This window comes from Coccinella septempunctata, chromosome 2 (genome assembly GCF_907165205.1).
Source record: "Coccinella septempunctata chromosome 2, icCocSept1.1, whole genome shotgun sequence".
Classification (NCBI taxonomy): Eukaryota; Metazoa; Arthropoda; class Insecta; order Coleoptera; family Coccinellidae; genus Coccinella; species Coccinella septempunctata.
Window position 1 is genome coordinate 33,328,238 of NC_058190.1, and position 14,610 is coordinate 33,342,847.

General features: G+C 36.5%; 2 protein-coding genes across 4 annotated transcripts; one reads left to right on the plus strand and one right to left on the minus strand.

Moving 5' to 3' along the window:
- The first annotated feature begins 703 nt into the window (after positions 1 to 703).
- LOC123306569 (neuropeptide SIFamide) lies at positions 704 to 3,348 on the plus strand. 2 transcript variants are annotated; one of them, XM_044888624.1, is made up of 3 exons: positions 704 to 744; positions 1,686 to 1,819; positions 3,176 to 3,348. In XM_044888624.1, exons 1-3 carry the CDS (start codon positions 737 to 739, stop codon positions 3,262 to 3,264), a joined length of 231 nt encoding a protein of 76 aa, XP_044744559.1. In that variant the 5' UTR covers positions 704 to 736; the 3' UTR covers positions 3,265 to 3,348. The 2 variants fall into 2 exon arrangements, with proteins under 2 accessions (XP_044744559.1, XP_044744560.1); XM_044888625.1 differs by lacking the exon at positions 704 to 744 and adding an exon at positions 1,018 to 1,364.
- Positions 3,349 to 6,757: 3,409 nt separating this feature from the next.
- On the minus strand, positions 6,758 to 14,345 carry LOC123307871 (threonine--tRNA ligase 1, cytoplasmic). 2 transcript variants are annotated; one of them, XM_044890342.1, is made up of 11 exons: positions 14,132 to 14,345; positions 13,688 to 13,929; positions 13,074 to 13,323; positions 12,657 to 12,914; positions 12,458 to 12,604; positions 10,329 to 10,523; positions 10,186 to 10,256; positions 9,831 to 10,131; positions 7,731 to 7,909; positions 7,273 to 7,562; positions 6,758 to 7,037 (listed from the first exon to the last, which is right to left on the minus strand). In XM_044890342.1, exons 1-11 carry the CDS (start codon positions 14,201 to 14,203, stop codon positions 6,886 to 6,888), a joined length of 2,157 nt encoding a protein of 718 aa, XP_044746277.1. In that variant the 5' UTR covers positions 14,204 to 14,345; the 3' UTR covers positions 6,758 to 6,885. The 2 variants fall into 2 exon arrangements, with proteins under 2 accessions (XP_044746277.1, XP_044746278.1); XM_044890343.1 differs by having other exon boundaries at positions 14,021 to 14,162.
- Positions 14,346 to 14,610: the final 265 nt, after the last annotated feature.

Below are 14,610 nucleotides of genomic sequence, written 5' to 3' on the forward strand. Positions count from 1 at the left end.
TTTTAATAGCCATTTTAGTAATTTAATCATCAGGAAATTATTTATATGGCAAAACAACGTTTGCCGGGTCAGCTATCTATGAGAATCGGCCAACATCTATTTTTCAACCCCCTAAATGTTAGGGGTAGTCCACCCCTAAATTTTTTTTTTATTTTTTAGACAAAATTTTTAATTTCTATTTTTTTATGATACAACATGGAAATTATTTATATGGCAAAACAACGTTTGCCGGGTCAGCTAGTATTTTATAGTTTTATCAGCGAGACAATAAAAGTATCATTAAGGCTGTACGGCCCCATCATTTCCATTGCTTTAAACAATGTATAATCAGCGAATGAGAAACTACAATGTTTTTTGTGATTATCTCCTAATAGCAATTTTGGACAGGTACTGTTCTTCAACTGACCAATTCAATTATTATTCATACTCTTCACACCTGTGTTACAGGAATTTTGGGCTTCAACCAAAAACCTGTATTCATTTTGCACACTTCTAATACGAAATTTTTATCCAAAAACTGATATCCTTTCGAGTTGACGTAAAAGCCATACTTATTCGTAAATAAAACTCTAATTTGTATGTTCTGAAATAAAATAAACATTGCATTTCTTTTGGAACCGTTTGAAGTGTTAACTAATTGTTTCACGTTACTTGATACAATAATCCTCATGTTACATATAAGGAAGGCCGCAGATGTTCAATAGAAATCAAGACCCCACTGGCCACTAATTAAGCGATGAAAACATAATATATATATATAGAACGATATATTGAAATGGAAATAAAGTTACTGACGGTGTTATGCAGAAAGCTACCAACCATCAATAGTAGCGAATTACAAGTTTGAACAAAATTAGTACATATGTATTTGGTTTGGCATTTCATAGCTTGAAGCTTGACAGGATTTCACAAAATAAGGAACATGTATTTTACCCCAATATCTGGTAAATTGTAATTTGGTAGCTTTCTGCATAAGGCCGTCTAATTATTGTGTACAAATTTTTCATTGACTATTCTCCTTAGCAGCGGGAGAATGCATATAAGGGGTTTTCACTATTGCAGGAAACATAATTTATAAATAATTGTCTGTTAATAGAATACCAAAGATTTATTATTTTGTCGCGAGAAATACTTCGATGAAGATCCTGTGGGAAATATGCGATCTGTGATTAGATTTTCCTTCCTATTGGAAGGTAAAATGTGTGGCTAATCCGTTTAAGAGGAGATAACTCCGTTCATGCGCCAATAAACTCTCAACGCTTGGGAACAACGTATATAAACCTTGACAGGCTTTTTACTTCCATAACGTCCAAGTCTAGCATCACAGACAAATACGAAAAAGTTTATAGCAACAATATCACAGGGTGAGTACGCTTGAGCTACTTTTTCCGTAAATATTGAAAATACATATTCAGAAAATGATATACCTGATAGCTGCGCTTTTTCAAAGTTCTGGATGACATTTAAATTTTGCCATGCAAAATGGTCAGTTTCTTGAAATAATACCATTGATATTGCTTAATCTTTTTCCTCCTGTGGTGAAGGGAGGTTTTTCATTCCAAGCCGACAACTTTATAATTCGTTACAATGGTGTAATATATTAATAGAACGGAACCCTCCTTCAGAACGCTGTTTTCATCCAAAACATTGGCTATATATTTGCGATAAAACCCTGTTATTTTCAGACTAACTATGTTCAGCAAATCATTCATCACATTCTTCGTCCTTATCGTTGCCTTCTTGGTTATGACTGCAGATGCAACCTACAGAAAGCCACCTTTCAATGGTTCAATTTTTGGAAAACGGGGTACCGCAATCGGTAAGTATATATAGCAGCCTGAACAATATGATGAGTTCAAATGAATATAGAATCTGAACGTGTTTTGTAATAATCGAGTGACTTTTTTTGCAAGGCAAATTTGTCCCATACACTTCATTTATAAAGTGTATTCTTTGAGTGATCCTTTTCCATTCATAACATATTAACAGCAGGTGAAAAAAATCCACGAAACAGTGACATAGGCATCGTTATTCAAATTAGATTGAAAATAAACCTCCTAAAGGTACCATACGACATACGATACGTATACAAGTTTCGAATTTAATCTTTGGCCACAAATGAGTTGAGCTGAAGCTAAACAGTAGAAGGTACTCTTTTGGAAAATATATTATATATTAGATTTATCCCGAATTGCATTAATACTCAGAATAGTTTTATTTTGGTTCTTTATTAACAATAATGAACCTTTGATGTCGAACAAGAATGAGAATTATAATACCTCCTCTCTAACCTCCATAGTATACTAACCCCAGTTTCATAAGCAAAATTGAAGTTTTTTAATTTTAAGTCCTCCTTGAGCCCCACTAAAAATGATAGTAGAGGAAGCTTTAAGCTTGAAGGGACTTAAATAATAAGAGTATAAAACTGGCCGTAACATTGTGTTCGAAATCCGGTTAGACTGGATCGAATGAAAGTGAACCTCTACAACCAGAGGATATATGGCGAAACCTAGAAATATGAGAGGCACATTACAATGGGTTATAATGCCACAATATTCCAAGCAGAATTCCACGCAGTTGATGTGTGATCAGGAAAAACCTGAAAAAGAAGTTTATGGGCAGAAAATCCTCCTTGATTTTTGAGATCAAACCCCAGGCTCGACACACATTAAGGAGCTACTGGGGAAGAATACAGACTCTAGCTTAAAACCTTCTAATAGCCGCTCATTGTTATCTTAGAAAACTTATGGCCAGAATGGGTGTCTTTGAAGGTGAAGAACTATCATTCAGATGTGGAAAAAGGAGAAAGAAGCCAACTATCATATTATCTTCAAGTGAGATGCTCTATCGCGATGGAAACAAAACAACCCTCACATAATCAGAAGAGAAAATAACCCTAAATGGGAATCGATGAAATCGATCTAGCTCATATCATGGATCTCCTCACATAATAGATCATAGGGATAACGGATAACACAATAAATCTTCTAGGATACGGTTTTTGCGAGTAAGAAACCTCCCCTTCGGTCTCCAAAAATACGAATAATACTGAAATCAAAACTAGAATTATGCATTGTTTTAATATAATAATGATACATCATACACTTTTAAAAATATCACTCATACAATTTTCTAATTTCAATCATCTTAATTCAAACCATAATTTTTTTTTCAGAGTATGAAGCTAGTAAAGCACTTTCAGCAATGTGCGAAATCGCCAGTGAAGCTTGCCAAGCATGGTTCCCAAATCAAGAAAGGAAGTGAATATTCTAGTTTAATCATGGCTCTCTATTAATTATATGAATTTGTATTCGAAGCGAATCGTAGAATAAATGTTCTAAACTAAAATATTGGCAATTTTAATAAAATCCCAAAGGTTCATGTTTCAGTAACTATTCTCATAATTTCATACATATGATAAAATCGAAAAGAAACTCAAATACTCAAGCAAAAGGTGCAAATTTAATTCATTTCGAAATGCGATATGGCTCTAAGGGTGAAAAATGCTTCCAAGTACTCTGAAGGCCACATACTTTCAAAATGAGTGCAAGTGTCTGGAATACTAACTCAATTGAAGAAACGTCGGACATGCATAGAAAAATGAACGAAAATTGAGAAAACTACATTTTCCAGAATTCGAGAAACATTACAATGGTTGTCAGACTGATGAGCGTCCTCCATCTCATGAATGAAAATGACAAAAAAGTGGCAGGAAATAGGACAAAGAAAACAGATGTTAACGTTTGTTCACATTCGTGCTTCCCAATTACATACATGGAAAGAATGCAGTTCGTTAGATTCCATTAACATCTCCCTTAGTGAAAATTCTATTTATTGACTGGGTGGAAAACAATTATGCATAAAGGCAAAATTCCATTTATCTCAACCAAAGCAGTTTTGGGCAAAACATGGAAATTTAATCCACGAATGGTACACTAGCTATACACAGCCGTAGTAAGTCTCATGGGGGCCTATGACAAGAGCAGATGTAGAGGATGGGGTTATGAGCAGCCCCCTGGAAGCGTCCCACCTAAGTTAAATGTTCTCATTTCTAAATAAATAATTACTTATTCACCCACGAATAACGTCTGCCCCCTTAAACTCAAATGCTAGTTCCGCTATTGGCTCATAAACAACAAAAAAGTCAAACAACAAAAAGAACGAACGGAACTCAAAACAAACTCCAGAAACTTCTTGACACTGTATTATAAATGCTCTACAAAACATGGGACGCAAATGGTACGCATGGAAAGAAAACATAAAATTAAGAATACTCAGTAACAAGCAACAATAAATACCAGGGGATGCCATTTGAAAAAATGGACTTACAGTGTCTTTCGGACCACAAAATGCAGAAGATTGGAAAACAATATAAAAAATCGTACATTTATCTCAAATGATTTTCAAGAGGTCAAAAAGTAGAACAGATGAATTATGAAATCAGAATTTCATGAAGATTCAAAATTTGATTTGAAAATTGGGCATTCTCATTAGAAAAAGCAGGGCAGGGCGATAACGTGTTTCACCCCTTTCGGACCAGCTTGTTGAATAAAAAAATAATTTTATCTGATGCGCTAAAGTTACTTTGAATAATTCCCCTATTCCAAAACTTCCAACAGTTATCCAATCTCACTGTTGACTCACCTTGTATACAAACATTCATTTCTAGCTAGTTAGCTAATAGTATTCCATCTCAAAGTTCTAACCTCACTAATATTGTCGATTTATTTATTACAAATTTAGGATAAAACCCAAGGATGGTTTCTTTCGTCGATGTTAACTGACATCACTGGGCCTACAATATGATTCGTTAGCCGTAAAGATTATAGACGATTGTAGCCAAGGCAAGCGAACGAATTCTTCTGCAGGCCTGATGATGTCAGCAAAATTGTACAATGTAAAAGGATAGGGAATGAGTCATCCTGTAGGTCTATAACCCTTGGGTACAGCGCACCTTCACCAAGTTACATTAATCTGTTATACCAAACACATGAGTTAAGCGATCTACATGATTAAAAAATTTTTTTTCTTTATTGGTGTAGCGAGTTTGTGCAGCTATCAAATCTCATTAGTCACTAAGCGTTACTTAGATGTTAGGAAAAATACTACGGCAAGACTATTCCACTTGTAGAGGAAGCCAAATATCTAGGTATTACCCTGGATAAGAAGCTTCACTGGAACTCCCATTTGGAGCGAGTCATCCACAAAGCCAGGCACTCCCTATGGGCCTGCCAAAGGATTTGTGGAAAAACTTGGGGTATAGCGCCGAAGCAGCTCCGCTGTCTGTACGTTGTACGTCATGGTAATCAGACCATTGATCACCTACGGCTGTATCGCCTTGTGGTCCTGCACAGAACGCACTTAAACCCAAAACAAACTTTCGCAACTCCAGAGAACGGGATGACTCATGATTTCGGGGGCATTCCGTTCTACTCCAACTGCGTCCATGGAGATGCTGTTAGACCTCCTTCCCTTTACATTTTTGTCCAGGGAGACGCAAGACTAGCAACCCACAGGCTCCACCACCTTACCGTCCAATTGGAGGCAGACGAGGTGATGGGCATGAGAACTGATCAGATAATCACAAGAACCAGCACGGATGGAACCTTCAATTCTCTGATTCCAAGCAAAGACGAATGGCTCCGTCACAAGGAATTCTATCTACAAGGACCTTACTGGTTTACTGATGGCTCCAGAACCAGTCAGGGATCTGGAGCCGGAGTCGTAGACCGTTGACTGAACTCAGTGCTAGTCTGGGACAGCATTTTAGGCGGAAATCTTCGCCATTGATCTATGTGCCAACCATTTGCTTAACATGGGTTGGACGAGTAGGTCAATAAAAATCCTAACGGATAGTCAAGCTGCCATTAAATCTCTCGCAGCAGAGGGTATTTGCATAGGTATTTGGATGCAGATCTAAACTCTCCAAATTGGGAAGTTTAAACAGACTGCAACTGATTCGGGTACCTGGACACTCTTGCTTCAGAGGCAACGAAGTATCGGATGCTCTAGCCAGAGAAGGCGCAACATCAGCGCTTACTGGCCGGAACCAAGTATAGGAATTTCCAATTCCTTAATCAGTGAACAAAACAACAGCTGGATAAGGCAAAAGGTCCTAGAGTACTGGCGCAACCGTCCTGGAATGCGTCATTCGCACAAGGCTTCATTGCATCCCAGCCCATACACCAGTCATTGGCTAGGATTTTCTAAAACCAATCTGGGATCTATCATGGCGGTTTTCACAGGACATTGTAGACTCAGAGCTTCTCTTAAAAAACTTAGCATCGTCAATGACCCGCTCTGCAGACTCTGCTTAGAGGAGGACGAAACGATTGAGCACATCCTCTGTGACTACCTGGTGGCAAACAGGGTCAGACTTGGAGTATTTGGTTCTCCGAAGATGGTACTACAGGAACTCAAGAATCACTTCCCCTCCGATATCATCTCCTTTTTGAGTAGGATGGGACTGGAGGGAGAGATCTAACTCTACGAGCTTGCCTGTGTGCTACAATAGACCGCTTGGTCGCAGTGGCAGGTTTGGTTTATCCGTCCAACCCACCCAGCAATCAGTAATCAATCATTAAGAAAAATAAATTGTGTGATCAGTATGAGAATTAGCATGCAAGAATCTCCTAACACTACTATAAATATAGTTTACTTTCCCTACCTTAATGACCTTGGATCACTGTTTTTATCCATCAAATTGATGTTAATAATGGAGCTAGTCGAAGAGTAGGAGTCCACTCAAAAATGAAACTGACAGTTCAGAGTTATTTATTTAAATGAGGGTGAAAATAATAAATAACAATACCCTAATTTTCATAGAGTAAAAACTAGTCTACCATTGAGTTAAGCTAAAGTATGCTTTTTTTTTTCAAATATACCTTAAAATTCTGAATCTGTTTGTTTCAGCTCGGGCTGATCAACCAGTTTTTTCAGTTTAGCTATCAAATCTGGAATTGTAGCCTCCCCATGTACTTCATTAGATCTTGTTCTTACATTAACTGTTCCATTGGATCTTTCTTTTTCTCCCACAACTGAAATAAAATATTGAAATTATTTGAAAGAGCTGTATGTTCAAAAAATTCGTTCAAGTAAGCTCTGGGATTTTGAAAGTATGTGTCTGAAGGTAGCTTGTACCACCACTTCATCTTCCAAGTGAAGATTCTGATTGCATTAAACTCCATAATTTCTCAATTTTCAAGCAAATTCAGAACGCTGACTTCACTACTTCTTCTCTGCATACTTGGAAAATCAGTAAATCAAACTCACCCAGAATGTAGTTGAACTGTGCCAACTGAGCATTCCTTATTTTCTTGTTCAATGTATCACCAGCGTCAGTATCAACTTCAACCATGAATCCTGCTTCATGCAATTGATCTCTGACTTGTTTTGCATAATCATCATAATTTTGTCCTACTGGTATCACCATAACTTGACGAGGTGAAAGCCAGAATGGCCATTTGCCTGCATAAGATTCGGTAAGGATCGCAATCATTCTTTCAACAGAGCCAAGAATAGCCCTATGTATTATAACTGGCCGTTTTGCCTCACCAGACTCACTGTAAACAGAAAATAATTATTTTGGTCATCAATGTAGTCTGTGACTGGAACAAGGTTTGATATTCAAGAGACCTTTATAAGGGTCAAATGGTTCAACTTTTTGAGAAGATATGATTGTAGTTTTTAGTGACAGTAAATTTTGTATTATTTTTACATCAAAACCTCACCTCACATATGATAGATTGAATCTAATTGGTAATTGAAAATCTAGTTGAATAGTAGCACATTGATGCTGCCTCTTCAAAGCATCTGTTACAGTAATATCGATTTTAGGACCATAAAATGCTCCATCACCTGGATTCAATGTCCATGGTGAACTAAATGCATCTAAGCTGTCCGCTAATGCCTGAAAGATGAAAAAATAGTGCACCTCAAAAACCTTCACATATTTACATTTCTAGAGAAGGAAATTATCGAAATGAGATAAAGCCCTAACAGTGAGTCATGCATGTAATAATGACCATTAATTCTTGTCTAATTTGGTTAGATTTCAGATGTTATCATTTCTGTGGTGGTATGCATCTGAATTTACTTATTGTTATCATTTCTGCCTTGAAATGGAACGCGTACTGAATTTTTAGAGATAGGATATATGCTATTGTGTTCATTCTGGGTTTCGGAAGGGTAACTGAATTGAATCTTGTTGGATCTCGCCCCTATTAGTAGTTAATTAGGGTGCGTCAATTCTAACAGTGTTTCATCAGGGTAGGAGTAATCTTTCTCTGACATTGTCAAACAAGACCAAAAGCATGGCCAGAATCTGTAAGATTCGATGGGATGGTCTTTCTGTTGGCATCCTGGACAGTAGATTGTATCGATCATTCAAAGAAATTATGTTTATGCTGACAAGCACTTCATAAGGTCCTATAAATTTCGACTCATCATGATAAATAATGATGACATTGTCCTTTGCAGGTGCTACAAGGAGCGTTACGAATAAAAAAAAAAATTGCGTCTGATTTATTCAGCCTTACTAAAGAGAGATTTGAAGACACTACCTTCCTTACGATTGCCATACTGCTGTAACTAGCAAAGTCCTGGAGAAATACATCGACTCTGAAATATCTCGAAAGCCACAAACTATTCTGGTCTAACCTTCCTGAATCATTTAAGTGGAAATTTTCATCAATAATAACCATTTAAGATTTTTGAGGAGTTTGCCATCCAGCTTAAGGAATAGTAGTATGTACAGGGTGGGCAAAATTCGTTGTCTACTGAGGGGATCTCGAGAACTATATAAGAGCTAGAAGAAAATGTGTGACACATTCCCGAGCTCTTTTTCAGAGAAACAAAGAATGGTGAAAACCGTAGCCTGCTACGATTTTTCGTTTTTGAGTTATAAGCAGAAAATGAGATTTTGACGATTTCGAAAAGTTCTCATAAGTTACAGATCTGAAACTTGAACTTTCTTAGGCATTTTTATATGTAGAATATACTGACAAAGGGTTGTTTTCTAATTCAAAAATAGTAAATTCAATGAAAGTTTGTATTAAATAAAACGAAAGTTCAGCTAAAGATTCGAGATGAAAAAATATTTAGAGTTCGTCAGTGGATTCTAAGTATAAAAGTGCCTGTAGAAGGTTCAAGCTGTTGCAAACGGGCTTTAGTGTGGATTAAACGGAAATTCTACAGTTTTATGAATAGTTTTTTTATAAGTTGTTTTTTTATGGTTTGTCTCGTTTCATAACCCTACTTCTACACAAACTCCTTTCGCGCCCCACGTTGGGAGCTGGGGCTCATAGAGTTGATTCCGAAAACTCTACTCTGTCTGGAACGAACAACAACTATTTACACTTTTTGTTCTGCAACTTCGTGCCCGAAATACACGGAACAAAAAGTGCTTATAGAGTCTACTGGCCGAACGCACCTTTTGTTTCTCTGAAAAAGAGCTTGGAAGTGTCATCCTTTTTCTTCTAGCTCTTATAATTCTCGAGATCCTATCAGAAGACAACGAATTTTGCCCATCCTGTACACCCACGAATTCGCAATAAAAAGATCTTTCAAATCAAAAGTCAGGGAGCTTTCCCGAAAAACTAATACACAAGGAAATATTTGGGAGGACTGTTCTATGTGGAACCCTGAACGAAATCAATCCAGATACATAACACCCACTGATATAGTATCAACAAATGTTATGTCCTCAATCGATTTCGCTGGTACATTTGTTGATTTTATATCAGCGGGTATTGTATCTGAATTAGGAGGGTGTTAGCCTTCCATGCCTCCATGCATTTGCATGAAAAAGAACAGAAAAATATCGGACTCACCTTTTCAGCTTGATTCCACATTTCTATTTCTCCCAAGAATTTCTCAGGCCTGGTAGAAAGTACCAAGTTGAAGGAGAAACCGAAAATTGAGTAAACATGCTTCAAGAAGTCTAGGGCATTCTTTATTTCATCCTCGATTTGTTCTGGGGTGCAAAAAATGTGAGCGTCATCTTGCTGGAACCTACGAACTCTAGTGAGACCAGTAAGAGCGCCGGAGATTTCATTACGATGGAGAACTCCAAAGTCTGCAAGTCGAAGCGGCAATTCTCTCCACGAGCGGGTGCGATTGTCGAAAATTAAGCTGAAATCACAAGATATAACACTGGAATTGAAAATACATATAAAGATTTATTACCAGTGGGAGGGACAGTTCATAGGTTTCAAGGCAAAAGTATCCTTGTCAACATCAAATTGGAACATGTTTTCCTGTGGAAATAACAATGAGTGGAATATAGTACAATTTTTGAATAAGCTGTTCATTTCGAATGATTCACTTACGGCATAATGAGCCCAATGGCCAGAAGTTTGCCACAACTTTGCATTGAATATATTTGGGGTCACAACTTCTTGAAAACCTCTCTTCCTGTATTCTTTTTTGATGAAATTTATAAGGGTGTTATAGATATGAGCACCTTTAGGTTGGAAGAAGCAAGAACCTGGTGACAACTCATGGAAGAAGAATAATTCCTGCTCCTATTAAAACGAAAATTGAAGTAAATTTTAAAATTAGTAGCCCGGGACAAGATAGGAAACATTTTAATGGGAGATAGATTACACCTAGAAAGTCACGAAAAACCCCCATATGCAATATGTAGGACTACAACTTTCTAATTTACAGTGTTTTTTAAATTTCAATGGAAATTAAATCCACTATAAATCTCCTGAACGAGGAGGGACAAGACAATCAACTCACAGACTCTACATCCTAAATCTGAACGACCCAGACAAAATAGTTTTCCCAGCTAATTAGCTTCAAAATTAGTTAATTAACATATAAAATTCGGAATATTTTTCTCAAAAATGCACTCGTTTTAGAGTGATTTCATCATTGATTGTCCCATTTTGCTTTTAATTCCAATTCAGTATTCAGACATCGTTCAAAATCGTAAACATTCCAAACTATTTTTATTCCTTTTTCTGTTCTGAAACATTATGGTAGTACCGTGAGAAACATCCTGAAATGAGTTTTTGTACATGTGTAGCGAGAAGCCAGAGTCGAGACAATTTCATCGACGCGGATTTTACCGATTTCCGGGAACATGAGGGACATACCGTTTCCACTCCCCACAGGTGGGTACAAAGGGAGATGTCCCCCCGCTGGTCAATTCATTCTGACTAAGATTCTGATTTCGAGTATTCTTTATGTAGTGGAGTCCAGAAGTCAACCAGCACTCCGTACTATTATCTGGGAACCTCAAAGTCAACTTTACCCAGTCTTTGCCACAATTTGAGTTCTACCTCTACTGTCAGTACGATTCTCTGCTGGTGTGAAAATCCAAGAGTAACAGAAAGTACTCAGGGGTGAACAGCCGTTCATTTCATTCCCATTTGTCAGTGTAACCTCTACTGTAAGTACGATTTTCTGCTGGTGTGAAAACACAGGGGTACCCGGATCCCCTTTTCTTTCCGTTCAGCTCACTCCGTGAAATCATCACTTTCTCATTGCTATTTGTATATCACTCTAGGAAAAACCTTTTATTCGTGTAAAGTAGACTGTTTCTATTCCACCCTATTTATTGTACTTTGATTTTCAATCAACTGATTTATTTTATATCCTTGTAAATCGGTGGATTGTGTAATAGTGCCAATGGGGAATTCTCCTCAATTTGGGTTATCACTGCATATGCAAGTTTAAACTGAATAATTATGAGTTTCATTCATGAATTTTTCAAATTCACCGCGGAAACTATTCAAAATCATCCTTCAAATATGGGGTTTTAAAATTTAAATCGCTTTGTGCGGAGTTTACGATTTGGTGACAGCGCATACAAGACAATGAAAAGAACAATGTCCGATCAGCTTGTTTATAAAATAACAGCTGTTGATCTGCAGGCGCGTACTTACTGGCGAGCTTCAACTGCAACCGGCCATAAAAATCCCATAAAATTTTACGACCCTCCTCGTTTGTCGCAGACTTCATAGACATCCATCTTTATCTATCTCATCAAGATAATGTATTTGTTGTCCTTTATTATCAATATTTCAGTCGATGTTGCCAGCTTGTGCAATTATTACAAAACGCTTTAAACTTTAAATACCCATTTTTATTTTTCATTTTTGAGTGCTTAAAATAATTTTTTTTGGGAAACGGTTGAAATGGTTATTTCAAAATGTGACGTTTTAAAGATATTTCATAAAAAATACATCCTTTTCGTCAGAAGGAGTATTCCCTATTGGGTTCCTTATTACGAAACAACAAATAAACTTTGTGAACTCGGATTTCGACTTTCACTAGTTATCGCTAACAGCCTAGATAACAAGGAACTTTGCCTTCGACTTGTAGCCACCCAAGTGGGTTTGCTATTTTTCCCTTTAAAGAATAGCTGGCGCTCGCGACATCCGAGGTAATGTCGTTACAACTTATGAATCCAGAAGTTCTGTGTCTCCTTGATCTGATTTGTTCTTACCCTTCCAAGTTTCCTATGATCCCGTTTTGCAGCTTCCTCCATCAGTTTTTCCCACTCTTTTAGTTGCTTAGGATCTGGGAAGCTTATTCCATAAACTCTTTGTAGAGTTTCAGCATCTGCTTTGCCTTCCCAATAAGTAGATGAATTCTGAAATCAATATAGTCTCAAATTTCATGGTTGAGAATGTCTTGAATTTTACCTTGGTCACTTTGAGAGCCTTAATTTTTCCAGTGTGTCTTACATGGGGTCCTCTGCAGAGATCAATAAGTGGACCACACCTATAAACAGTTGTTGTTGGAGTGTCCACTTTCTCATTGAGAATTCTCACTTTGAATTGGTTGTATTTGAACATCTCCAGAAGATCCTCCTTGGTCATTTCTAACCTTTCAAAAGGTTGCTTTTCTTTAACAATATTTTTCATGAGACCTTCAACAGCTGGAAAATCGCCTGCAGTGACCTTGAAGCAAATTTTTTTGTATTGAATCAAGATCCTTGAATGTAATCTATAATCACTCAATGTTAAGGATAGAGTATTTACGTTAAAGTTAGATTTATAAAAATGAGGTTTTTTCTGATACATTTTGGTAGTTGTCCTAAAAATGTATTCAACACTTACACTTTTGTTATCCAAATGCATATCATAGTAAAAACCATTTTCTATAGGTGGGCCATAACAAAGACAACCCCCATATATTCGTTCAAGAGCTTCACCTAAAATATGTGCAGAAGAATGCCAAAACACCGCTTGTGCTTCAGGATTATCAAATTTCAGTAGTTCTAAATTGCAGTTGTTCTCTAAAGGTCTGTCTAAGTCCCAAAGAACACCATTTACTTTGGAAATTACAGCATTATCTGCTAAACCTTGGCTAAAACAAATGAGATTATTCATAAAATTAAATTTTTTTAAACATTTAGGCGAAAAACTATAGCTTCGATGAGAAAATAAACTAGCAGTCATGTGATTTTTAGGTTCATTGTTTGGAAAGAAGAAAATACAGAAAATAAGCATTTAAAGAATCCTCAAGCACCTAGGATGTGGAATTGTGGAGGCTGATAATATATCTTTGAATCTGCCAATCTATTGAGATAATTTATACTGAAAATCATGGTAGACATTTAATGTTGTTATTGACATGTTTATTTATTTTCAAACTGGCAACTATGATAAAATGTTTGATATTTCGAAACTTTTAATTTATTAGTAATTCACATTAAGATTCTAAATAGTACCTTATCCCTTTAGCAACATCATAAGCAGTTGTTTGCCAGGATATCCCATCAACAACTTTCCCATCTGGTAATGTAATTTTTATAGGATTATGTGGCTTACTAGCCAATTCCTCTGTGTATTTACTTTTAAGCTTATCCCACAATTTTAATCTATCGTTAATATAATCAGGTAGAGGATTCAACTCCTTAAGAGTTGTTTTATCACCACCCCCAGCAGATTTCTTGTCCTTCTTCAATTTAGCCTGCAAATTATCGATAGTTATTGACCTGTTATGATTGACAGGTATATCTGATTTAACATCTATCAGTGTTTTGAAATAAGGTGGTACAAACCAAAGTTGCATAAGAATGACGAACAGTAAATAAAATAGACCTATGTGACTTAATAATCTTAATCATAGTTCTTCTATTACACAGAAAATTATGATGTATAAAGTATCATGCCTTTTCGCCTTTATCTTGCTTGCTTATTTCCACGTTTTCCATTTTTGTTGCTAATTTATCTGTATCTCCCATTTCTACTTTACAAATACAAAAGGAATGAAAAATAATACTAGATAGTTTTAAGTCAATAGTACTAATATATTCGAAGCATATGCTAGCGACTAGCTAAGTTTATCTTAGGTTAACTTTGCTTCACAGAAGTGTGTGACATATATGTCATCACAGAACAGACCTTACTTTATGTATGTCATGTGTGTCACACATATCCATATTCTGTTTGTCATGATTCTACTCTGTAATCTGTGCACATATCACATATGTCACTGGTCACCACAGAACACTAATATACTGGTCACGCAAACTCAGCAGTGTTGCCAGGTGTAACATAATTATCAGATTGTAACATAATTTTTCGGAAAAATAGAGTTGACCAATAAAGTGTAACATAATCGATAATTGTAACATAATTTAGAGAGAGA

What these genes read in the sequence shown, in the direction of transcription:
- LOC123306569 (XM_044888624.1), top strand. An exon ending in AAAACGGGGTACCGCAATCG is followed by an intron (nt 1,820 to 3,175) that starts GTAAGTATATAT and finishes TTTTTTTTTCAG; the next exon opens with AGTATGAAGCTAGTAAAGCA.
- LOC123307871 (XM_044890342.1), bottom strand. Translation starts at nt 14,203, where the DNA reads ATGGGAGATACAGATAAATTAGCAACAAAAATGGAAAACGTGGAAATA. An exon ending in ATGAACTGTCCCTCCCACTG is followed by an intron (nt 10,132 to 10,185) that starts GTAATAAATCTT and finishes TTGTGATTTCAG; the next exon opens with CTTAATTTTCGACAATCGCA. An exon ending in ACAGTTCAACTACATTCTGG is followed by an intron (nt 7,038 to 7,272) that starts GTGAGTTTGATT and finishes ATTTTATTTCAG; the next exon opens with TTGTGGGAGAAAAAGAAAGA.